This window comes from Leptodactylus fuscus, chromosome 1 (genome assembly GCF_031893055.1).
Source record: "Leptodactylus fuscus isolate aLepFus1 chromosome 1, aLepFus1.hap2, whole genome shotgun sequence".
In the NCBI taxonomy this organism is placed as follows: domain Eukaryota; kingdom Metazoa; phylum Chordata; class Amphibia; order Anura; family Leptodactylidae; genus Leptodactylus; species Leptodactylus fuscus.
Genome location: NC_134265.1, coordinates 335,903,180 through 335,930,454, shown reverse-complemented (window position 1 = coordinate 335,930,454; position 27,275 = coordinate 335,903,180). Strand labels below are relative to the sequence as shown.

The window sequence follows — 27,275 nt, the reverse complement described above, 5'->3', positions numbered from 1 at the left end:
ACAGTGATAGTCGCCCAGCTTTTTTAGATAGACGTATAATAGGAAACTGTTATGGACAGAGATCATCTCCAGGTCCCTATAGCAAGAGCCAACACTAGGTCTGACGTGACATCATGTGAACACATGACCACAAACTGTGACAATGTTTTGTCTATAGAGGGCGTAACATCACACAATGGTGGTTGGATGAAGTGTCTTGTTATTCCTATTTTGCACAATTCTGGTCAGATTTTTTTTTACTTGGGCTACAAAATCTCCATTGAGATTTATTGGTACTCAGGATATCATTTGTTGGAGATATACCAAATTATAGGGAGTGTAACACCTAAGTGTGGTGTAGGGGCCAATACACATACAGTATATACTGTATATACATACCTCCCAACTTTTGAAGAACCGAAAGAGGGATAAAATGTGCAAATTTAGCCCTGCCCACTTTTGTGTTGGCTCCGCCCACTCGTTAATTTTTCATGTGCCCGCACACAGTATAATCCTCCTACAGTCACCCGTAAATTATATGTCCCCCCTCTATCTCTCCCCCAGTTTCATATACACCCTTCATCTGCCCCCAGATTCATGTCCCCCTTCCATCTCTGCCCCCAGATTCATGTCCCCCCATCTCTGCCTCCAGATTCATGTCCCTCCATCTCTGCCCCCAAATTCATGGTCCCTCCATCTCTGCCCCCAGATTCATGTCCCCCTCCATCTCTGCCCCCAGATTCATGTCCCCCATCTCTGCCCCCAGATTCATGTCCCCCATCTCTGTCCTCAGATTCATGTCCCCCCATCTCTGCCCCCAGATTCATGTCTCCACATCTCTACCCCCAGATTCATGTCCCCCCATCTCTGCCCTCAGATTCATGTCTCCACATCTCTACCCCCAGATTCATGTCCCCTCCATCTCTGCCCCCAGATTCATGTCCCCTCCATCTCTGCCCCCAGATTCATGTCCCCACATCTCTGCCCCCAGTGTCATGCCGTCCCCTCCTTCATCTTCCCCCAGTGTCATGCCGTCCTCTCCATCTCTGCCCCCAGTGTCATGCCGTCCTCTCCATCTCTGCCCCCAGTGACATGCTGTCCTCTCCATCTCTGTCCCCAGTGTCATGCCGTTCTCTCCTTCATCTGCCCCCAGTTTCACGTTCCACCTCCATATTACACTTACCTTCTCCTCCGCTCCCTCGCCGCTCTCTGCGCGCCTCTCTCGCTGACACATATGCGGCTGAAGCGAGGAGCTGACCTGTGTCAGCTCCACGCTTCGCCGCGCCGGCTACTGGCCTGTAGACGCGATGTGATGATCGCATCTACAAGCCAGTAGCCGGCGGCAGCAGCGAAGCTCCTCGCTTCAGCCGCATATGTGTCAGCGAGAGAGGCGCGCAGCGGCGAAGCGAGGAGCTGACCTGTGTCAGCTCCTTGCTTCAGCCGCATATGTGTTCAACTCAGATCTGCGTCCTCCCTCCAACTGGGAATGCGGGACATGTCACCCAAATTGTGAATGTCCCGCGGAAATCGGGACGGTTGGGAGGTATGTATATATCCTTGTTGCTGAAATGTGCAAAGTGGCTGTTGAAATAGTGAACTTTTTCATTATGTAAATTAGGAGTTTGAAGACAACAGGAGGCAGGCTGAGGGCAGAATTTGGCGCTGATTTTGAGGCAGATTCTACCATGTGAGGTGGAATTCTGCAATGTGAAAGGGCCTGACTGTAAACTTCACAATATCTTTTGGAAGTTTGTTTCAAAACTCTTTGTTTAGTGAAATATTTCCTGCTTCTGATTTTCTCCCCAAGTAATTTCAGATTGCACCCCCTTGTCTTTATATTCTTCCCGCCTGAATTTTACGTCGCCGGAGCCAATGACACGGGAGGTGCAGGAGGGCACTGGAGTAACCGAGACAGGTGAGTATGTATTTTTTTTATTTTTGTGACTACCCCCAGCTTATTAGTCTTTAAAAGGGTTGTCCATTTTTGCCTGGACAACCCCTTTAAGGGGTCAATCAGCGGACAAGGGAAAGAGACACGGAATTCAACCGTGCGGCATGTGACTGGGGTTTACGCCAAAACAAGACAGTGGAGCAGCAGCAGTGGACCGCGCAGGGAGACACTGGGAACAGCTGAGTATGTTTTTGTTTTTTCACCTTCCTCGGCCTCGTATTAAAAATGTGTTTATCCCAAACAATCCCCTTAAAGGGATATTCCCATGACGCTTGTTCACTAACCTGCAGGCTGTTGTGCTCTCTTCACTTCCTGCTTTTCTCGGCACATTGGTGGGCGGGGTTTCACATGCACGGGTTTGGTTGTAAATGAATTACCACAGTGTGAAGCTGATGTAGCAGAGCTGGATTGGAGTCAGTTTGCATTACATACAGAGGTAATGGACTCCCTATCTCAGCCCTTATCAGCCAAATTCAATTAAACTGACTGATAAGAGCTCAGAAATCCTGGAGCTCTCTGAGAAGCTCCGCTACTTATCAGACACAAACAGCTCAGAGCTGCTCCCAGCCCCTCCCTCCCCCCCTGAGAGCAGGCAGCTACATCACTTGACAAATGAGCAGATAGTCCCAAGGGCCATAGAAACGCAGTGTCAACAATGAAGTGAATAAATTAAGATAGCGGCCAAACAAAGCAGTTTTGATAAAGCAATGCATTTAGGAAAAGTCTTAAATCCACATAAACTAGCAGTATAGATAGGATCCTTGTGATGGGACAACCCCTTTAAGTCATGCCCCTGATCTTTCCTGATATGTTTTATGCTTCAGACCATTTTTGTAGCCTGCCTTTGCACCCGTCCTATTTTCACTATGGTTTTTTGTAGGTTGGCTCTCCAGAACTTGACACAATTGTCAATGTGGTCATCAGTGCTCTCTATACAGCAGGATCAGAATGTCTCTCTTCCTACTGTTAATACTACAGTTTGCGTGCATCCTATCTGTGCTTAGTCATGGTTGCGCTCCAACAGAAATCAATGGCAAAGATGCATGCTACAAGAAATTTACTGTTAACCCTTAGACCCCGTTTAATGTACATTTATGGCGCTGGTGACAGGTAAGTAATGCTGTGCTCTGTAAATTTACAACATGGTGATGGAGCAGAGTCAAGTGCTTAGCTCGTGTAACCCGCAGTGGAGGCAGAGGGCGTACATTACAAATGATACACTGCTACAATGACTGGTAAAAGATAGAACTCAGATCCTGGCTATATTACCCCATAGATTATGCAGACAATAGCAACCCTGCCATTTAAAGGGATTCTACCATTAAAACCCTTTTTTTGTGGATAAGACGTCGGAATATCCTTTAGAAAGGCTATTCGTCTCTTACCTTTAGATGTGATCTCCGCCGCGCCATTCCTTAGAAATACCGGTTTTTACCAGTATGCAAATTAGTTCCCTTGCAGCAATGGGGGTGGGCCCCAGCGCTGGAAATACAAAATACGTCCCCACTGCTGCTCGAGAACACGATCCTGCAACGCCTCTATCTTCAGCTGGATCCTCCCCTTCTTTCGTCGTCTTTCTTCGGCACCTCCGACGCCTGCGCAGTTGGCTCTGCCAGTGAGACACCAGCAGAGCCGAGTGCAAATGCCGGCCGGTGGCCGTAGTTCCAAGGCTGCAATTGCGCACATGCGCAGTCGGCTCTCTAGTGTCTCACTGGCAGAGCCAACTGCGCAGGCGTCGGAGGTGCCGAAGAAAGACGACAGAGAAGGGGAGGATCCAGCCGAAGATAGAGGCGTCGCAGGATCATGTTCTCGAGCAGCAGTGGGGACGCCCCCATCGCATTTTCAGCGCTGGGACCCGCCCCCATCGCTGCGAGAGAACTAATCTGCATACCGGTAAATACCGGTATTTCTAAGGCACGGCGTGGTGGCAATCATATCTAAAGGTAAGAGACGAATAGCCTTTCTAAAGGCTATTCCAACGTCTTATCCACAAAAGAAGAGATTTAATGGTAGAATCCCTTTAAGCGGTCATGCTAGGTTCATACTAACGTTTGGGTCTCCATTGTTCGGTTCTGCATGGGGATCCAAAAGACGGAAACCCCGTCTGCTTAAACAGCAGTTATCTTCAGAATCCCTCGGACCCTATAGACGGAATCTCCTATGGAGACTGAAGTGCAGGTGTGAATCGAGCCTTAGATTTTAGCCTGTTTCTCCCTTGTGACACAGTCATGAGGTGCTGATGGGATACTATGGCAGGTGGATGCCTAATAAGTAACAAATATCACCATTAATTGGAAAATTTTATCTATCTATCTCCTATCTATCTATCTATCTATCTATCTATCTATCTATCTATCTCCTATCTATCTATCTATCTATCTATCTATCTATCTATCTATCTCCTATCTATCTATCTATCTATCTATCTATCTATCTCCTATCTATCTATCTATCTATCTATCTATCTATCTATCTATCTATCTATCTATCTCCTATCTATCTATCTATCTATCTATCTATCTATCTATCTATCTATTTCCTTTTTAAAAAGCAGTAAAACATGAAACATATGTATAGAGAGAGATTTGGTATTGCCATAGTTGTACTGACCCACACAATATAGTTAAAGGGATTCTACCACTAAAACACTTTTTTTTCTAGTTACCACGTCGGAATAGCCTTTAAAAAGGCTATTCGTCTCTTAACTGTGGAAGTGCTCTCCGCCGCGCCGTTCGTTCAAAATACCGGTTTGTACCGGTATGCTAATGAGTTCTCTCGCAGCGATGGGGGCGTCCCCATCGCAGGAGCAGCGATGGGGGCGTCCCCATTGCAGCTCGAAAACCGACCGCAGCGCCGCCTCTCTGGTCTTCGGTGTCCTCCCTTTGCTTCTTCAGCGTACTGTCGGACGCCTGCGCAGTACGCTCTGTTCGACGAAGATTGCCGAACGTACTGCGCATGCGCGAAATTGCGATCCCAGCCATAGTGCGGGCACCGAACTTTCGCGCATGCGCAGTACGTTCGGCAATCTTCGCCGAACAGAGAGCATACTGCGCAGGCGTCCGACAGACGCTGAAGAGGCAAGGGGAGGACACCGAAGACCAGAGAGGCGGCGCTGCGGTCAGTTTTCGAGCTGCAATGGGGACGCCCTCATCGCTGCTCCTGCGATGGGGACGCCCCCATCGCTGCGAGAGAACTCATTAGCATACCGGTACAAACCAGTATTTTGAACGAACGGCGCGGCGGAGAGCACTTCTACAGGTAAGAGACGAATAGCCTTTTTAAAGGCTATTCCGACGTGGTAACTAGAAAAAAAAGTGTTTTAGTGGTAGAATCCCTTTAAAGGGGTTGTCCAGTTTCTAAAAAATATGGACCAAAGAGCAGAATACATCAATACAAAACACTTCCAAATATTCACCCTGTTTAAATTCCGCACCGCTTATTTGATGTATTCTTAGATCATTGGCCTCAGCTGTAACATTTCGTTTGCAAACTCACTACCCTTCCCTGTAAGCAGTTCAGTCAGCAAACAAAATGTCACAGCAGTATGTGACCTCGGATGTGGGAGTGATTTATTACCTGTCATTTCATTGCAGGGTACAATGGAGAAGGGAGGGGTACACAGAGAGTGACAGAAGGCAGAGGAATCATGAGAGATGGTGTTTATCCAAAGATTCACTACATGCAAATAACAGTGATACAAGGAACAGCAAGTAAAATAAAGCCAAGCAAAGGCTGCATAAGGTGAATATCTAGCACTGCTGTGGATGTATATACCGATAATTTTTGGAAGCTGGATAACCCCGTTTAATATGTCATTAATGGCACCCATAAAAGTCAATTTCCCAAAAAACAAACAAATAAAGTTCCAAATTGAAGTTTATTTCCATTGCCCTGAAAAAAAAAAAAAAATGTAATAACACTTATTCATACATGGCATTAAAAAAAAAATTCAGTTTGTCTCACAAAAATCAAGACCTCATATTTTTACGTTGTTGGAAGGCACTGATACACAAAAAAAGGCGAAAACAGATGCAATACCAAGAGGTTGTAATAATAAACCTTACAATTAAAGTGACACGTAAAACAATCTCCATAATTAAAGGGGTTGTCTGACTCATTTTTGTCTTACTCGCCTCTCCCCGGTCTTCTGTATACAGGTCCCGCCTCTGATGTCACCAGTTTGTTTGTGCTAGGTGACCGCTGCAGCCAATAACAGGTCTCGGTACTGAACTTTGTGAAGAGGTGAGTGACCGATAAGATCTGTGATTGACTGACCTGTAATCGGAAGACTAGACCTTCTGCTGCTGGAAACAGAGGCCCGGGGAGAGGTAAGTAATTTTTGATTATGTTCATGGCCCCCTTCAGCAGCACTAGTAAATAACAATAAAGAAAAAAAAATTGAGTGGGACAACCCCTTTAAGGGCTATTTCACACAGGGGTTCCGCGTGTGCCTATTCCGTCACGGCCTAGTCCGGAGGATGCTGTCGCGAGGCGGACACTGTGGTTGAATCAGCCACGGAATCCGCCTGAAGAAAGGGCAGCTCGCTAGCGGGAACAAACCGCTAGCGGAAAAAAGAACGCTAGTGGTCTACATAGACCTCTATTGTGAGGTGGCAGATTTTGAGGCGGATTCCACGTCAAAATCTGCCCCCTCTTGCCCCGTGTGAATGAGCCCTAAGGGCATAACTGTCACTGTCGCAGCTTCCCCTTCTGGAGTCGGCTTCAATGAATGGGCCGACACCGGAGGTTGCTGCCGCCAGCAGCTCAGCGAACCGCGGAATCCGCCTGAAGAAAGGGCAGCCTGCTTCTTTTTTCTGCTAGCGGCGACATGTCGCTAGTGGTCTCCATAGACCACCATTGTACGGAGGCGGATTTTGAGGTGAAATCCGCTGTCAAAATCCGCCTCCTTACTCCCGTGTGAACTAGCCCTTACAATCATCATCCTAAGTAGTAAACTGTTGGGTGCAGTTACAGCATAACGCCACAATGGCGCTGTATCCATCGTCCAGTCGCACTGTCTTGTCCGGCCATCATCCCGCTCTCTATGGTCAGCCAGTCTTGTCTATCACTCTTTGTGCTTCTCTCTGTGGTTAGTCCCCGCCCCCAAACACACACAGCAACATAACACACACAGCCGGGGTCGGAGGTCGCGGTGACGTCACAACTGTCTTGTTGCTCAGCTGATTGCAGCCCCGGTAAACATCATCGGTGACAGCGGAGAAACCGGCGATGGACGGGGGAGCCGTGCACTGCAGCGCCTGAGCCACCTCTCCTTCCTGCCGCCGATGAGGTAGGGGGGGTGTGGGCAGGGGGAGGCACCCGTCCTGTGCCTGTATTACCCTAGGGGTGCCCTCACGCTGTACCCCGAGTTCTGGAGCTGTCACGTGCCATTAGTATTAACCCTCTCTCATCCCATACACATCACTGGCTATGCCCAGCCTCCCCTCCCCCAGAGTGACACTTCGGATCAAAACTGACCATTGGGACTGAGAATTGGTCTAATTTTTTCCCCAATTTCTGCACCTCTGTGACTAGAAGCCTGTTCACACTGCAGCAGCACCTGTCAGCTCCCCTGTAGTGTCTGCATTAGTCAGTACTTGTGGCATTTGTATAGAGCTCTGTATTGTGATGTTCCTCTGTTATTCCTCCTGGAAGTGCACAGCCATCCTGATTGTTGCACGTTACCATTACTTATGTTAGTGGACGGTTTCCTTCATGCCTGGACATTGCCCAGTCTGTGCTGATAGCGTTTAGGGACCCAACCCTATTGGCGAGGGAACTGTGATCAATAGTTGGCAATTAATTTACATGTTTCCAGGGAAAGTCATGGAGGGATCAACAATTTGATTAAAAAAAATGGTCCAGAATTATTTATTAAGTATTTACTAACGCTACAGTCACATCTGCACTTTTATGTCCATTCTTCTGATCTGTCAGGTGACCAGAAGAACTAAAAAACGGAAATAACAGATAAGAACCAACCCCAAGTGACCACATTGACTATAATGGGGTCTATTAGGTTTGCGGTGAATTCTGGAGTCTGTGCCAGACACAAATGTGAACATAGCCTGAAGTAGTTTGTTACAATTGTATTCAGTCTAGACAAGTAGGACAAAGCCCCCCCCCCCCCCCCCCCCACGATAACAAGGCCCCCTCAAGCTGGAGCCCTGATCAGAGCCGTCTCATACATACATGATTGCCACGCCATTCTCCATAGTGGTCCTGTGAGTTGTCACCCAGCTTTCCCAGACAGAATACACAGCACAACAAAGAAGTTTTTGCAAAATTTGTAACAACTTGTATAGTCGTTGTCCAGTTACAAATCTTACAGCAGAACGTTCTTCATTTATCTCAGGTTTAGAGTGACAACTTGTTATTCTGAGTTTCTGGTAGAACAAGTTTTGTCACGTGACATGATATCCGGCCAGTGCTGTGTGGCCACATGACATTTTATAGGGGTTACACATGCACAGCTAATATACCTCAACACCTTATTAGACCATATTCGCACATTGCAGATTTACTCAGTGTTTGGAAGCCAACATCAGCAGTGGCTAGGTCTCTAGTTTGAACCCAGCCATGTTACTGTAGTTTATACCCGAGTGCTCCTATTATTCTACCCTAGGAGGTGTTGATCTTGAGGACTCAAGTTTCTTTCTGCTACATCCACACTGCTGCATTGTGTTTCTACATAACCCAGGGGAGGGGCGGCTGCCAGTGCCCCACGCCCAGCAAGAGTCAACAGTAACGTTTTAATAACAATAGCCATAAGTATTATTTTGGCAGCAGACTCGCTTTATATGGCAACACCCAGCAGTCTGATACACAGCTGCAAAATAGAAGAAAGAGTTTTGGCATCTGGAAATGCAAAAATGTAAAATCTTCGCCTTCTGAGGATCCAACAACAACTAATTGTAATATGTTTTTCTCTCGATAGACTCAAAGCACAGGGCATAAAACTAGGTCTTAAATGGAATAGTTAAAGGGGCTGTCCTGACATTTCTACCCTATACATAGGACGGGATAAGTATCCGATCATTGGGTCCCCCAGTGGTCAGACGGACCAGGACCAGAAGTCATAACTCCTCCTTGTGTCTGACACTCCATTTACTTCTATAGCACATTACAGTCCCCATAGAAGTGAATTCAATGCCGGTCACGCAAGTGCACTGACGTTACATACACAAGGAGGCCTTAAGGAAACTTTTGCTCCTCCTCATCACTGGGGGAACTGGTGATAAGACACTTATCCCTTCTCCTGTGGATACGAGATAAGTGTCCATAGCGGCCCAACCCCGTTAAGAATCATGCTCTGCTGCCATTAATCTCTATGAAAGTTCTCCTTTATCTCCAGCAGTCCCATAGAATTGAATAAAGCAGCAGTTCAGACCTGCAAATAGTAGGGGGTCACAGTGGATGGACCCTCTCTGATGTAGCAGTTATTATCCATCCACTGAATAGGGCAATCAGATTAAAGGGGAAGGTTTTTGATACTGATGATCTATCCAGGCCCCACATCAATCATCTGATGTGGCCGCTGAAATATATATATGTTATATATATATATATATGGTCAGAAGCAGCCCTGTTTTTATTCAAGTGAATGGTAGTCAGATTGCAGTTCCAGGCACCTCTGCTACAGTGTACAGAGCTCTGTATACAATATATGGCACTGCACAGTGTAGTGGTGGCATCTGGAACTGCAGACTGGCTTTCTGACTTTAAAAGGTACCTGTGCTGTCTTGAAAAGTTAAAATATGTGTGGGATTTTGATGGACAGAGTGTTTTGTGACTGTATAAGCATTGGTATGTAATGTTCTATCAGTTTTCTGCTGCTAATATCCACATTATGACTGCAGCACACTTTACATTTGTCTCTAAGCCTCTGGGCATGTATAATAAAGAGAAATCTGCCCCTCTCCTCTATTCATTAAAGCTACTACTGGTTTATTAACATGTAATCCTGCCAGGAGTAACTGTACAATAGCAAACAAATAGCTGAGAAAAGCCCAAATGACCATAATATAGACGATCCAGGAACACTGAACTGTAAATGCAGGGTATGATGCAGCTAAAAAGATCCCTGGCACCATCAGTAAAACAACTAATATCCCATGTGTAACCACACAAGTAACCAGTAGTACATACAAGTACATGGAAGACTTTTCTTGCATTGTAAGCTGTCAGACTGTTCAGTGCAGTGCACAGAGAAGGCAATCTGCAGACATGTAAAGAAAACCTTCCCCTCCCCTCCCGATTCACAATGTGAAGAGACCATCCCTTTATTCTTCCACTCACTATGAAGATGTCTTGTTTATGGACGGGACTTCCCTAGTAACATGAAGTGAACTTCAAATTACATTGAAGGGAGGCACTTACTGGCAAAAGCTTTAGAGATGTAAGTGCCTTACATTTTGGTCTAGAATCCCACGCTCTATGAAATGAGACTAAGTTGTCTGAAAAGTTAGTGACCATTTAAGAAAAACTGTCTTTGTTATAACAAGTTGCTGATCGTTGGGTGGGTGGTCGAAGATCTGCACTGCCACTCCATTCAATTCTATGGAATTGCTGGAGACACAGGAGAACTGTTATCAGCTTCTCTTGGACAGTCCCACAGAGATAAATGAAGCTTTAGAGCATGATGCTTAAAGGGTTTGTAGGTTTCCCACCGTTGAGAGTCGCACTGATCTCGACAACCCGAGTTACAACCAGGCGCTTGGTTATACAGCGTGCACCGCTCCATTTATTTGTAAAGGGATTGCCAGAGACAGCCGAATAGCGAGTAACTTCCATGTATCAGCTGTGTCTGTAAATCAATTTGTTGTATGCATTTTCATTCTTAGCTCAGTGGTTAGCACTGTAGCCTTGCAGCGCTGGAGACCTGGGTTTGAATCTGACCAAGAACAACATCTGCAAGGAGATTGTATGTTCTCCCTGTGTTTGCATGGGTTTTCTCTGGGTACTCGGGTTTCCTACCACACTCCAAAGGTATACTGATAGGGAATGTACAGTAGATTGTGAGCCCTATATGGCACTGTGACTGACCATGGCAGTAAAGTGCTGCAGAATATGTTGGTGCCATATAAGTATTAAATAAGTAATACATAAATAATAATATAATAAGAAATAATACATAAATAATATAATAAGAAATAAATAATATAATAAGAAATAAATAATACATAAAAAATAATATAAGAAGAAATAAATAATAAGTAATATAAATAAGAAATAATAGGATCAGGGATAATCCTACTCATTAGAGACAGTGTGCACCTACACAGGCGTACGGAGACTTACAAGCCATTTCTGCTCCGCTGGGGATTATGGGTAAAAAATATGCAAATCTATTCTCCAGGATGTAATTAGGAGAACAGTGCCTCTGTATGCTGCCCTCTATGGGCAGCCCGCTTAACATCATGCATGACTCATTTAGTGAGCCTAATAACAATAATAATAGCAATAATCTCTGCATTATGTTATTAGGCTCACTAAACGAGTCATGCATGATGTTAGCGGGGCTGCCACTAGAGGGCAGCATACTGAGGCACTGTTCTCCTAATTACAGCCTGCAGAACAGATTTGCATATTTTTTACCCTTAAGAAATAATAAGAATAAATAATAAGTAATAAATAAATACATAAATAGCTCTTTTCAGGAATCTTTCTGGTTGCCCTTGGACTCATCAGCCATTAGTAGAACTCTACCCCGCTGAGACATGTGATCAAACAGCTGAGCCGTACCTGTCATCTGAGCTCCCACAATGCACTGCCCTCTGGTAATGGGAAACCAGCAGAATCCTAAATGTCGCTTCTGACGAGCCTGTAGAAGAAAACCTCATGTAACTTGCCATCACTACACATTAGGTAAAACAATGGATTTGCAAGGTTACTCTCCAGATTTTATACATTTGAATTGAAGATGTTTTTCCTAAGTGAATTTTTCCTTGAAGACATGCCGACACTTTCCTGCACACGTCACCTACTTATTTGTGACACACGGGGAGCCGTGTGATCGTGGCTCATCTCTGAAGCCTCCGGCAGGACATTATTAAATAAGTGTTTGCAGTCCTCAGGGTATTTCTTAATTCACACCAGTTATACCTCTTTCTGTCTCCACAGGGCAGGGCACATAGACTTGCATCCTTGAAGACTGGCAAGATGTGGCTGAAGCTATTCCTCCTGCTTCTCTACTTTCTCATCCTCTTTGTCCTGGCAAGGTTCTTCGAGACCATTGTGTGGTATGAGACGGGTATTTTTGCCAGCCAGCTCGTGGACCCAGTAACTTTAAGCTTTCACCAGCTGAAGACCATTCTGGAATGCCGGGGACTGGGATACTCTGGGCTTCCGGAAAAGAGAGATGTCCGGGAACTGGTGGAAAAATCAGGTAGCAGAGCTGAGAATGTTATTGCTTATTGTGGTATCGTGTTCAATACTTTAACCCTAGCTGTCTGTAAACCACTGATATTAGATGGCTGACTGTTTATACATTGTCAAGTATATGTACATCACTGGGATTTGCAAGGGTGAGAGTGGTGGTGTTACTTGCAATGGACGCACGTTGTACTGACACTGTATATCAGCGGTTCTCAACCTGCGGGTCGTGACCCTGGCGGGGGTCGAACGACCAAAACACAGGGGTCGCCTAAAGCATACCTCCCAACCGTCCCGGTCGGTGGGAGGTATGTTCCGGTTTCAACTGATCGGCGCCCAGAGGACGCCGATGAGTTGAACACACAGGCGATTAAAGCAAGAGCTGTCACAGCCAGATCCTGCTTTAACGCTGTGCTGCGGCTTCTGTATGTGTAGCCACGATGTGATGATGTCACATCTCGCTTACTCATATAGTTGTAGGCGCGACTGCGGAGAGAGCGGCGGGGGAGCGTTGGAAGGTGAGTATAAAGAGTTTTTATTTGTTTTAAACATTAAGGTGAAACATAATGAAGGGGCAGATGAAGGGGAGACGGCATGACACTGAGGACAGAGATGGAGGGACATGAAACTGTGGGCAGATGAAGGGGGGGACGGCATGACACTGGGGACAGAGATGGAGGGAGATAAAACTCTGGGCAGATGAAGGGCGGGATGGCATGACACTGGGGGCAGAGATGGAGGGACATGAAGCTCTGGGCAGAGATGGGGGAACATGATACTGGGGAACAGATGGGGACATGAAACTGGGGGGACATGAAACTGTGGGCAGATGAAGGGGGGGTATGGCATGACACTGGAGGCAGAGATGTGGGGACATGAAACTGGGGAAGAGATGGGGGACATGAAACTAGGGGCAGAGATGGGGGGACATGAAACTAGGGGCAGAGATGGGGGGACATGAAACTGGGGGCAGAGATGGAAGGGGGACATGAAACTGGGGGCAGATGAAGGGGTTGTATGAAACTGGGGGAGAGATGGCGAGGGGACATATAATTTACGGGTGAATGTAGGAGGATTATACTGTGTGGGAGCACATGAAAAATGAATGAGAATGGGCGGAGTCAACATAAAAGTGGACGGAACTAAATTTATCCCTCTTTCTAATCTTCAAAAGTTGGGAGGTATGCCTAAAGCCATCAGAAAATACATATGAGGAACTGTATTGTGGGGTCACGGCATTAGAAAGGCTGAGAACCACTGCTGTATACAGAGCATACTGGTGCTGGCTATAGATGTACAGTGTTTCTGACCCTGAAATCATTGCTCGCAGTATATTAGATGGTTATGTAGTATAGGGAACCGAACACTATGGCTGGCTCAGTATTGTATGGAATGCTGTAGCTAAATTAGGAAGGGGTGCGCATTGGTTTGGAAGAGAAAATTGACTCCATTAGGGGGGAAGAAAAAAGTTTGGTCCATTATGAGGAGGAAATAATTGGAGCAATAAAGGGAGAAAAAACTGGTACAGTATGAGAGGGTGATATCTGTGCGGTACAGTATGAGAGGGTGATATCTGTGCGGTACAGTATGAGAGGGTGATATCTGTGCGGTACAGTATGAGAGGGTGATATCTGTGCGGTACAGTATGAGGGTGATATCTGTGCGGTACAGTATGGGAAGGTGATATCTGTGCGGTACAGTATGGGAAGGTGATATCTGTGCGGTACAGTATGGGAAGGTGATATCTGTGCGGTACGGTATGAGAGGGTGATATCTGTGCGGTACGGTATGGGAAGGTGATATCTGTGCGGTACGGTATGGGAAGGTGATATCTGTGCGGTACGGTATGAGAGGGTGATATCTGTGCGGTACGGTATGGGAAGGTGATATCTGTGCGGTACGGTATGGGAAGGTGATATCTGTGCGGTACAGTATGAGAGGGTGATATCTGTGCGGTACAGTATGAGAGGGTGATATCTGTGCGGTACAGTATGAGAGGGTGATATCTGTGCGGTACAGTATGAGAGGGTGATATCTGTGCGGTACAGTATGAGAGGGTGATATCTGTGCGGTACAGTATGGGAAAGTGATATCTGTGCGGTACGGTATGAGAGGGTGATATCTGTGCGGTACGGTATGAGAGGGTGATATCTGTGCGGTACAGTATGGGAAGGTGATATCTGTGCGGTACAGTATGGGAAAGTGATATCTGTGCGGTACGGTATGAGAGGGTGATATCTGTGCGGTACGGTATGAGAGGGTGATATCTGTGCGGTACAGTATGAGAGGGTGATATCTGTGCGGTACAGTATGGGAAGGTGATATCTGTGCGGTACGGTATGAGAGGGTGATATCTGTGCGGTACGGTATGAGAGGGTGATATCTGTGCGGGACAGTATGAGAGGGTGATATCTGTGCGGTACAGTATGGGAAGGTGAAACTGTGGTACAGTATGGGATAGAAAAACCGTATGGGGAGGTAAATTCGTTGTACATGTCTCTGATGATGGATTTCCCATAATGGTGGTTCTCATTGAGCCCGGGCCTGCGTGGTCTCTGAGCACAGTCTATAGTTCTGAGTTATTTTTGCAGATCTCATTTAGTACCTCTGGGCTGCTATAAATCCCCCGCTGTAATCTGTCCAGGCTCTCAGACTTCCACCCACCTTGTCAGCAGAGGACAGGATGGCACTGCCAGCAGCTAATGATGGCTAAAGCTGGAGACATATTGATGAGAGTGAAGGGGCATTGGCTTTTGTAATGAATTTGGCAGGTGGACTGATAAGTAGGCACCTCTGAGCTCTACATCATTTTTACTGCTCCTTTTTCAGCTTTGTACGGCTGCTTATAAATGATAGTGAACAGTGTATTGTGAGTCGGGGCCTGTTACTGAACATAAGGCATAGGATGTAGTGGCCGCCTGTTTACACTGTCTCCTTATGTGTAGAGGTGATGGCCTGATCACAGTTTGATGGGATCTCTGATCGACTTATATTAGTGGATCTATTATAGATTTCCATAGGAGCTGGGTAAAACTGTTTGTTTTTAATTGAACTCCAAAGTTTCCCCCGAGTGGTATTTTATAATTTAAAGGGGTTTTCCAGGCTAAAAATGTTGACCTCCTATCCTAAGGATAGATCATCAGTATGAGATTGGTGGGGTCCAACACCCTGCATCCTTATAGATCAGCTGTTCTCAGCAGTTGTTACACAGAGATGGGAGCAAGGATACAGGCAGGTAATGGCTGATCTGCAGTAACCTGGTCTGGCCACAATTTAGAGAACAGCGCTGTCTGCTTCCTGCTCCATTCTCCAATTCTGAGAACAGCTGGTCAGTAGAGGTGCAGGGGGTTCCACCGATCTAATATTGATGATCTTCCATTAGTTTGGCAGTATATTTATCCCAGAGAACCTCTTTTAGCCCCATCCTGATAGTCATTTTCTGTTTTTGTATGTTCATTTATTTGCTTATTGCCCTCCTGGTCATATGAGGGTTTAGTGTTTTTGCGGGATAAGTTGCACTTTCTAATCAACCACTTAATATTTGTTAGGAAGTTTCCAAAAAAAAAAAAAAAAAGGATATTAATGGGGTGGGACTGTCAAAAAAAATGACATTGCACCCTTATTTTATGGGTCAGAACAGTCACCGTGAAACCAAATGTATATACTTTTGTTATGTTTAATGACTTGCAATAAAAAAAAAATAAGAAAAAATCACCATATTCTAATGCCCCTAGCTTTTTATGTATTTATTTATTTTTAAATGTAGATTGTTTTTATTGATACCATGTTTGTTTGGCGGTATAATATATATATATATATATATATATATATATATATATATATATATATATATAATTTTTAACATTTTTGGGGGTGGATAAGTGACTTAGGCTGGGTTCACACTACCGTAGATGTCCAGCATCTGTGTCCGTTTAGGCCAAAAATAAAAATCTTCCTTTTTTTTTTTTTTTTTTTTTTTTTTTTTTTGTTAAATTATGGCCTATTTTCAATTTGAATCTAAATTTGCTTCTGTTTTTGCTTAAAGGGATCTACTACCACCAGATTTAAGTCTTAGGGCCCCTGCACACGGAGTTTACGCGCATTTTATCATAATACACGTGTATAGAAAACACATGTAAAAATAGCAGTCCCATTGACTTCCATGGAAATTTTTGCACGCGTAAAAAAAGCGCCAAAAAACGTGCCGCGTTTTTTTTACGCGTGTTAAAATTTCCATGGAAGTCAATGGGACTGCTATTTTTACATGTGTTTTCTATACACGTGTATTATGCTAAAATGCGCGCATGTAAACGCCGTGTGCAGGGGCCCTTAGAAGAATTTGATCCTGTTTTATAATGTTCCTTGGTGGACAGACAAAAACAGCAATTCAGGCTTTTTTTTTTTTTTTTTTTTTTTTTTTTTTTAGATTATTTACCCAACAGAAAAAAACTAATCTTATAATGTCACAGTCGTATTTCTTGGGTCTTAATTAATATTTTGTTTTTTATTTTTAAATTTCTTTAAAAAGAAAACATTATTTTTATCAGTACGTTATTATTGAACTTGTGATTTTTTTAATTTTTTTTTTTTTTTTTAATCACTTGCACAATACATAGCGCCAGTTGCAGACATTGTATTAGGCCATGACAATGACTTACACTGTAGACAGATCTTGGGGCCATGTAGGTGCCAATGCTTGACCAGGTCAATATCATCAGTGGTGCATCCTGTTTTATCTGCCTTTATAATAGAGGTTATTATTCTGCCTGTTCTGACAATGAGACGACTGCTTTATAAGTGATCTCCACAGAACAGGAAACGTCAAACTATTATTGGTGCTGTGGCTATATTTTGATGGATATATTGCCGTTAAATCTGTTGTTTCATCTTAACAACCCCATTTCTGAATCGGGAAGTCAATTGTTACCAAATAGTTATATATTTTGGCACCAACAAATCCTGTGTGTTGCAAATGTATTAGTGGTGAGTTGAATTTGGTTTGTATGGTGTATGTATTGGTGATTATAGTTGCAATTAAAAGTTATTCAAAAGTTATTGTAAATTTGGTTTATTACATTTATTACATAATATAAACAACTGAAAGTTTATACATTTCTGCAAATAAACTTATCAACCAAGCACATTGTAAATCGCTAACTAATATAACAAGTGTAGTAACTTGTAATATGATTAGAGATGATTGAACCGGATTTGAACTGAATTCTCCAAAAATTTCAGGCTTTACCCAAAACTTTTGGGATTCTCCCAGAAACCTTTTCAGGCTTCTAGCTTCCCGCACCCTGCATGATTGGGCTGCAGCCGTCACTTTGGGTGCGCTAACATCATGGCACTGGGTTGAGTATAATAGCACTTCAAGTCCATCTGAGGTTCGCCCGTTGCTAGTTATATTATATTTATTTATAACAAATGCCTTTTCCAAAGCATAAATGTAAATTTTACTAATAAACCTGCTTTACACCGCAGTGTTACACAGTTTTTCCCCCCAGTGTATATAGCTGCTATTTTGCTATTGATGTATTCTTTGTAGTTCTCTTCCTTATTGTGACTGTCCTTACTAGGGGATCTTATGGAAGGGGAGCTGTACTCGGCCTTAAAGGAAGAAGAGGCCTCCGAAACTGGATCCAGCACCAACTTCAGTGGAGAAATGCACTTTTATGAGCTGGTGGAGGACACAAAGGACGGCATCTGGCTGGTGCAGGTAATATGTTTTACTTTGGGACGGTGTACCACTGAATGATGAAACTGACTATAGCAAGATCATTGGGTAGTCGGAAAAAGGAATAGAGGTCCAAGGCTCTGGGTATTACTTTAATTTCTATAAAAGCCCCTGTTTCCTTTTGCACCGTTCTTACCGTATAGACACATTTTCCATGTAAAAACTGACCTTTCGTATGTGCCCTATTAGGGTATAGTGTTCCCATAGTGAAGGTCCTTTATATCAGCTCCTCATTCTATTAATTAGAGTGTTACTTATTCTGGATAAGAAGCCTGTCCATGTATGACATGGTGGGTTATTCCTCTGAATAGTCAGTATATAATATTACGTTCCCCCTGGAGTGGCTGCCGGTGTGGTCAGTAAAGCTGGGGCTGCAGTAACCAGTGAACACTGGCTGGCGTATATTTAGATAACCCCTATAAAGGGGTTGTACAAAAAAAAATCATCAAATTTACAAAGTTGCAAGTTATGGAACATACCAATATAGCTATAAGGTGTCCTGATATTAATATATCCACTCTTTTGTTTCGGGGACCTGACTGGCCTATTTCTGTGTTTCAGTGTTATGTGTGATTGGCTTGTCTGTCTGGCTTTCTTCATTAGCTAAAGCCCTGATTACTTTTGGCTAATAGCAGTTTGGAGATGTAACTATAATATACTGTAATTGTAGGGCAGCATGTTCAACCATTAAACTACACAGCCTAATATTTATTAAAATATAGAAAAAATTATGATCAAGACTAGGAAAATTTGGAACATTTTGTTACTGATACCAGGTTATTTTGTACACAGCAGAGGGGTGATAAGAACACTGTGTGGCATAGTGCTTAAAGCGATTCTACCATTAAAACCCTTTTTTTCCTGTGGATAAGACGCCGGAATAGCCTTTAGAAAGGCTATTCGTCTCTTACTTTTAGATGTGATGTCCACCGCGCCGTTCCTTAGAAATACCGGTTTTTACCGGTATGCAAATTAGTTCTCTCGCAGCAATGGTGGCGGGCCCCAGCGCTGGAAATGCAATGGGGCCGTCCCCACTGCTGCTCGAGAACAGGCTCCAGCGACTCCTCTATCTTCGGCTGGAACCTCCCCCTCTTTCGTCATCTTTCTTCGGCGTCACCTCTGACGCCTGCGCAGTTGGCTCTGCCAGTGAGACGCTAGTAGAGCCGACCTCGCATGCCGGCCGGCGACCATAGATCAGAGGCCGCTATTGTGCGCATGCGCAGTCGGCTCTACTAGTGTCTCACTGGCAGAGCCAATTGCGGACTTACATTACGGCTGTTTAAGACCAGCCTTAGCTGAAAACTAGGAAGTGGGGTGGGGAACAGGACAGCAGGTGAGACCCTGAGCTGGGCAAACTTCTATAGCACCTTCTCAATATCTGCCGTAATGTTTGGTCTTTTAAATATGGCGCCCGCTCTGAAGCAGAGCTGGTACCATAACCGACAGGTCTCAAATAGAGGAAACGATCAGAGCCCGCTGATCCATTATTTTCTATGGCCCTATGTTCAATCCATGTTTTGTTTGTGTGCATGAAGACTGAGTCAGTTGAATGAGCGACTGGTCATGTAGAAGAAACATTACAATATCCCTACAGTAATCCAGGAACCTGTTTGTCTGCATTGTCTTTCCTTAGTTTAATCTGACTCCTGTTTGCTTCTCAAGATTGTTTCTAGGTAAAGAGTGAATATGGGGAAAATCAGTGTTTCTACATCTGAGGAAAATACATTTTTTTGTGCTTGTCTAGTGTGTAGGAAACGCTGCAAATTGATGATTTTTTTATCTGGAAACAAAAAAGTAAAAATTGTCACCCCCTGTGTCAGATCCAGTTCAGACATGTATTACTTGTCTGCACAATCATGGCAGCGATTCACAAGGGGAAACTCCATTTGATTCAGGTGACCCTACTTATCTATGGGGCTGGGTTATGGTGGCAGAGAAGAAAAAAAGTTATTCAATAAGTTCTGGGTATTCCAAAATGGCAAAAAACCCCAAAACAAAATATCCTCATAAATCTTTGTTAGGCTAGGTTCACACTCGTGTTGTGCTGTCAGTTGTTCGTATTCAGCGTGAGACCCCAATGACGGAGAGCTCGGCTGCTAAAACAGCGGTTACACGCGGACCCCATAGACCTCTGTGCATGACTTTTCGTTCTGCCAGTTTTCGGCAGAATCTGCTACAGAGTATCCTACGATATGAATGAAGCCTAAACTGAGTTCGGTGATTGCGCAAATGTATGATTGGCCTTAAAGTTATTATCAACCTTTCGTAAATGAATAGTACAGGTGAATAGAAGTAACTTTGTAATATATCTTATCTGTGTTCTTCACCACTTATTAAAGAGGACCTTTCATGTCCTCAGAGATGTGTGTTATTACATACCGATAGCCAACAGTGTGATGAAGTCAAGTCAAGTGTGCGCCCCAGTGGTGGAGATATCGGAGCTGTTAGATTCACTACCGATATCTCCCCACTGTCAGAAAGGCGGGCCTTACAGCCTACCATCATCGCTGGGCTGTGAGCAATGCCCCTTCCCCTGACCGTACAAGGCTATGGAAGAATACTTCAGTGCCAGCTTTCTATCGGTATGTATTGCCACACATCTCTGAGGTACTCTTTAAGCTGTTCTCCTGTTCCTTACCTTTAATTTAACTGCTTTGTTTACATTATAGTCGTCTAAGTCTTCACACAGACCTCTATGGAGAAGGCAATAGGATTCTCCTGGTGGCTAGTTAATTGATTTATTGCCTCATTCTGTGCACTCCTAGTCTCTTATGTACAACCCAGCAGTGTTAAACAGCAAGGAATACCAGAGTATAACAGCAGCAATTATTTTAGTGCCTCTCCTTCCCCTCATTCACAGAGCCATATGAGGGCTTAATGTTTGCGGGACAAATTGTTCTTCAGAATGGTACCATTTATTATTCACTTGTATTCTATGTTCCGGTACGATTTTGGGAATACCAAATTTATATAGTTTTATTTACATATTAACCTCATTACAAAAATCTAAAAAAATTTAAGTCTCTATTCTTACAACTGTAACTTTTTTTTTTTTTAAACTATATATATATCCTACTAATATTATAAGTGTGAAAGTTTGTGTGTTTGGATGTTTGTGAGTTTGGATGTTTGTTCCTCAATCACGCTAAAACGCCTGGACGGATTTGCGTGCAATTTTCCACAAACATAGTTTTCCCTTAGGATTGAGTCACAGGCTACTTTTGGTGCCACTAAACAACATAGCTTCCTAGCAGGAGACTCACAAAAGCAGGACTCCTAGCCCCAGCTATAGACTCACACACACTGCCTGGCATTTCCTTCCTCAACCTGCCTGCACACTCCTTACTGTCACCTCAGGAGTAGCCCTCACTCTACTCACTCACATTTACATATAGCTTTCCACTATATAACACATCACATTGTCTGTATCACGACATACACAACACATCACATTGTCTGTATCACTACATACACAATACAACACATCACATTGTCTGACACTATATAACACATCACATTGTCTGTATCACGACATACACAATACAACACATCACATTGTCTGACACAATACAACACATCACATTGTCTGTATCACAACATACACAATACAACACATCACATTGTCTGACACAATACAACACATCACATTGTCTGACACAATACAACACATCACATTGTCTGACACAATACAACACATCACATTGTCTGTATCACGACATAGACAATACAACACATCACATTGTCTGTATCACGACATACACAATACAACACATCACATCACATTTGCTAGCCCACCAAACTTTTTAAAGCACTTTTACAGTTTCACACGTCTGTGTCCGCCCAATTCTCAAATCACCGCAGACGAAGTCGCGGGTAAAAGCTAATATATATATATATATATATATATATATTTTACGTATGGAGATGCATGGGATGGCTTTTTTTCAGGGCCAGGTGTAGTTTTTAGTCATACCATTTTGGGAGAATGTCTTTTGCTTTGATCACGTTTTATTAAAAAAATTTTATTAGGGGCAAAACCGCAAAAAAAAATGATGATTCAGCACTTTTGATTCTTTCCCACTACAGCATACGGGTGGGGAGGAGGGAAAAAAAAAAGATAGATAGGCAATTCTTTTTCCATTGCATTTATTATCCCTTAGTGGTCTTGAACCCGATGAGGTTTGAGCAATAATGCAACACAACACAATACAATGCTAATGCATAATGTCAGCATTTGTACGACAGGCTGCATGAAGCAGCCTGCCAAACAAATGTATAGAAGACAACCCTGGGAGCCTTCAATAGGCTCCCGGCTGTCATGAGAACGGGACACTGGCCCCCTCACTAGCTGGGTCAGTGATCCCTGGCAAAATGGCACCTCAATCAGCTTGAGGGCTTTAGTGCCAATGATCAGCGTGGGCACTGACCGCGGACATTAACATTGGGACTGCTGTATTATGTCAGCTGATCAGCTCCCGAGCGCCCTCCATATTTAAATACCCAACGTGCTGTACTATTATGGGAAGGATTTAATAAGATATATTATAAACCAGAAACAAAGATGTGTAGGATAGCACTGCTGAAATACAATAAAAGTCCGAATAGACTGGAGGTGAATTAGAGGAAAAAACCTTATATGTTTTAAGAGCCGTGGGGGTGCTCAACAACCCAAAAAGCAGTATGAAAAATGGAACAGTAGTAGAAAAATAGGAGGGCACTCACCCACATCGAGGCTCATCTTCATAAAAAACTTCTTTATTAAGGTAGCATTTCTTTAAAAACAGTTAGTGCATGGAGGAAAAACAGCATAAATAGGCAAGTAGGCCTACTTGCCTATTTATGCTGTTTTTCCTCCATGCACTAACTGTTTTTAAAGAAATGCTACCTTAATAAAGAAGTTTTTTATGAAGATGAGCCTCGATGTGGGTGAGTGCCCTCCTATTTTTCTACTACTGTTCCAGATATATTATAAAGTTTATTTTAACCTGCACTATTTGTTTATGAAATGTTATTTATAACTGGAGGTATTTTTTTTTTTTTTTTACACTTTCTTTCTCTTTTTTTTAATTTTTTTTCTGTCATTAACACATTTTTCTTATTATATGCAGGTTGTTGCAAATGACAGGAGTCCTCTTGTAAGTAAAGTCCATTGGGAGAGGATGGTGAAAAAAGTGACCAAATTTGGCATTCGAACAGGAACGTTTAACTGCTCAAGTGACCCCAGGCAAGTCTGTCATTGTAGTACTTGGATTTTTTTTCTATTCATGGTTATCCGTCTACCTCATGTCGGACATTAGAGGCCTGGTGACAGCCGCTACTGCTGCTATCATTATACTCGGCGGTCTTTTTGGACCCCCGAGTATAATGATCGGCGGCCCAGGAGAGGTAAGAAACATAAAAAAAACACTATTACTTACCTCTCCACGATCCTGGCAGGCTTCGGCCTAGTCGTCTGACGTCTCATGACCCCGGTATTATCCTATGAGCCCTGGTACACTCATGGGACGTGAGTGGAAGGTAAGACAGGTTATCGCAGGTGTGCCAAAGTGGCTTTGCTAAGGCATGATCCTTCACACCGGGATTAGAGGAGCAGCACCAATTGACGGATGCAAATAGTTGGAAATTATGAAAGGTTCTCTTTTAAAACTGTTTGCATCTGAGGTTTCTTGCAATTTGGAGCTTTCATAAAAGTTATACATCATGTTTGATGGCAAGAAAAGCGTAATTGGGCAGTTGAAATTTTACACACATCCCATTGTTTATTGTCCTGAAGGGTGATGAGCGAACACTGTTTGGATCAGCCGATCCGAACAGCACGCTCCCATAGAAATAAATGGAAGCACCTGTGACGCCGGACGCCGGCAAAGTCAGCGTCACAGGTGCTTCCATTCATTTCTAGGGGTGCGTGCTGTTCGGATCTGCTGATCCGAACAGTGTTTGCTCATATCTAGTCCTGAAGGGTGATGAGCTACTGTCAGAGGGGTCTGGCAGCAGCTTTTTCCCCATAGAGAACACATACCCCATGACCCTGCTTGGTCAACAATGTATTAGAAAGAAATGGCCGTTGGCCAAACCAGCGCCAGCCAGCTATCTAATGTGTTCTGTTCTGCCACCCTAAGAAGTTGCCTATTGAGTTTCTCCTCCACTTTTCAATTGTGCAAATCTTAATAATTCTATCTTACTGAATACGAAAACCTTGTTGACTTGTGCCATCCCTTTTAGATCGACTCTTTCTGATCTACAGATTAGGCTGAGAAAGTAATCTATGCTTATGTTTTATTATTTCCAGGTATTGCAGGAAGAGAGGATGGGTGAGATCAACCCTTATCATGTCCGTGCCCCAAACCAACACCTCAAAGGGAAAAGTCATGCTTAAAGAATACAGTGGACGTAAAATCGAGACGGAGCACATCTTCAAGTGGATTACTGCCCATGCCGCTTCACGCATCAAGACCATCTACAATTCTGAACATCTAAAGGAGGAGTGGAATAGAAGCGACCAGTACAAGGTCAAGCTGTATCTGTTTGCAAATCTCGATCAACCTCCAGCTTTCTTCTCTGCACTAAGTGTAAAGTTTACTGGAAGAGTAGAATTCATATTTGTCAATGTCGGAAATTGGGATAATACAAGTTACACGGCTGAAATTGGCATATCAAGAACACCATCTTACGTTTTGAAAACTCCTGAGGGAATATACAAATATGGAAATAATACAGGAGAATATGTCTCCCTTCGAGCCATGGATTCCTTTCTGCGCACATTACAACCAGAAGTCAATGACTTGTTTGTGCTAAGTTTGGTTCTAGTGAACCTCATGGCTTGGATGGACTTATTTATTACTCAAGGTGCCACCATAAAAAGATTTGTGGTTCTCATCAGCACCTTAGGGACATATAATTCCTTGCTCATTATTTCTTGGTTACCAGTCTTAGGTTTTCTCCAGTTACCTTATCTTGATAGTTTTTATGAGTACAGTCTGAAACTCCTTCGGTACTCAAACACCACCACCTTAGCCTCATGGGTAAGAGCTGACTGGATGTTCTACTCTTCTCACCCTGCTCTTTTTCTAGGCACTTACCTTGGTCATGGGTTACTCATCGATTACTTTGAAAAGAAGAGGCGAAGCAACAACAACACTGATGAAGCCAACGCTAATAATCTTGAGTGGTTGTCTAGTCTTTGGGACTGGTACACCAGCTATTTGTTCCACCCAATTGCTTCTTTTCATCACTTTCCCAACAACTCCGACTGGGATGAAGATCCAGAACTTTTTCTGGAGCGATTAGCCTTTCCTGATTTATGGCTTCATCCTCTGATCCCCACAGATTACATCAAAAATCTCCCCACTTGGCAATTTAATTGCCATTGTCATCACATAGAAGAAGACCTCTCAGAAAGTTCACAAGAAAGTGACAGTGACTCGGAAAGTGAACGTTATAGAGGCGCGAGGAGTCATCCGTTTAGTTGCACAGGAAATTCAGCTGATCAGACTTGCACGTGTGAAGAGGCACAAGGTGGTTCATGTGGAAGAAAAATTGGGTCCTCCACTAAGGACAGCTTGGAACCAGACTGGTCCACATGGCCCGAGAACATGTTGCACTGTACAGAATGCGTGGTATGCCTGGAAAATTTTGAAAATGGGTCTCTGCTTATGGGTCTACCATGTGGTCACGTGTTCCATCAAAATTGCATTGTGATGTGGTTGGCAGGCGGTAGACATTGCTGCCCAGTTTGTCGGTGGGCATCCTATAAAAAGAAACATTTCACGCAACAGTCTTCTTTGTTGAGCCCTGCCCACTCTTAGCATCTGCCTTCTGTCTGGAAGCTTTCTGGCCTGTAACTGCTTGTAACTGTGGTTTGATGTCATGTTTTCAGTCTTAGTACAGTGAACTAATGCACATTACCTTACTGTCATGATTAATTTACTTGCCTTGCGTGTTAAGTGTAAATGCTTGAGTAAGCAACACAAAAAAAAAAATATTTTTATGATTTTCACAAATTATATTCCTATTTCAGTGTATTTTTAAAAAAGAATTGTCTGCCAAATCGTAGAGAAAAGAAAACTGTTTGAATTCTTTTTGACTTCTTTCATTTCTACCATCCTTTCTCAGTGTTTCATACATTTGTGAAGGTACGTAATGAAAGTCTGAACCTTTCACTTAAGTGTTATGATTTTTTTTTTTCTTCTTTTTAATAAAAATATAACAGTCGTCTGCTCTGAAGTTGAAAGGGGAACAAACGGCATAATTTTCATTTCTGAGTATTTCCTGTACAAAATATAATGGCTTGTGCTTTTTTTTTCCTTGCATTTTTGAAGCCAAAGTTGAAGTTCTTACACATTAGAAAAAATTTAAAAAAAAATCCTCAAAAATATGTTACATGAAATAAGGTGCCTATGTATATACACAAGCAGTGTCTAGGACTACAGAAAACAAAAAACTGTGTATGGAGAAGGAGTTGATGGAATGGAATTAAACTTTTCTACAAATGAGTGGAGGAGGCTCTAGGACACTGTTGGGCCCCCCTCTCTACTAAATACCAGATGAGATATGGTTGGGCATCCTGCGGTGCATGTGCCCACAGATGTTGCAACTGGGCTTGTAAATCTCATCAGATCAAATTTCATCAGATTGGGCACAGGCAGTTCCATATACTGCTGGAAAGCCGACAGTGCGGCTTTCCCGATCTGTGCCCCGGGTTCCTCCCCGCTCACACTCTACAGTACGATAGGCGTTGCTGTGGAGAAGCACATTCCTGACAGACTGTCAGAAACGCCCTTCTGACTGTAAAGCGCTACGGTACCGGGACCGATAGCGCTTTAGCCGTGGCACAGATCGGGAAAGCCGATAGTGCGCTGAATTCAGCGCACTGTCGACTTTCCAGCAGTATATAGAACTGCCTGTGCCCAATCTGATGAAAGGTCCTCTATAAGTTGAAGAAAATAGCGTCTGATCCCATAAATACTGTAATTGCGCTAAAACTGGTGACCCTTTAAACTCTTCCCTTTCCCTGCTACCGTGTCGTAGGAGCTATAAAATTTCCATGGCTCCATGAAGTCCATATCATTGCTGGGAGCTTGAGGTACCCAGCTATCACTACTGGAATTGGAGAAAACTCGAATTTCAGCAGTTTAACTCCTAACCCTACCACTCAATATTGAAAATCTCAGTGACTAAAAGAACTAACAAAAACATGATAGGTACCATTAAAAACTAGAGCTTATCATAAGTAAT

At 43.5% G+C, this 27,275-nt stretch overlaps 1 protein-coding gene across 1 annotated transcript; it reads left to right on the top strand.

The window, feature by feature from the left end:
* The first annotated feature begins 7,023 nt into the window (after positions 1–7,023).
* On the top strand, positions 7,024–25,945 carry RNF103 (ring finger protein 103). Its single transcript, XM_075261347.1, has 5 exons — positions 7,024–7,220; positions 12,053–12,317; positions 17,884–18,023; positions 23,150–23,265; positions 24,331–25,945. The coding sequence occupies exons 2-5, from the start codon at positions 12,092–12,094 to the stop codon at positions 25,844–25,846; spliced, it is 1,998 nt and encodes a 665-aa protein (XP_075117448.1). The 5' UTR covers positions 7,024–7,220; positions 12,053–12,091; the 3' UTR covers positions 25,847–25,945.
* The last annotated feature ends 1,330 nt before the right edge of the window (positions 25,946–27,275 follow it).

Excerpts from the sequence above, each read along its gene's own strand:
- RNF103 (XM_075261347.1), top strand. The coding sequence starts at position 12,092 with ATGTGGCTGAAGCTATTCCTCCTGCTTCTCTACTTTCTCATCCTCTTT. Across the intron at positions 12,318-17,883 it reads GGAACTGGTGGAAAAATCAG|GGGATCTTATGGAAGGGGAG; the intron begins GTAGCAGAGCTG and ends TGTCCTTACTAG. Across the intron at positions 23,266-24,330 it reads AACTGCTCAAGTGACCCCAG|GTATTGCAGGAAGAGAGGAT; the intron begins GCAAGTCTGTCA and ends TATTATTTCCAG.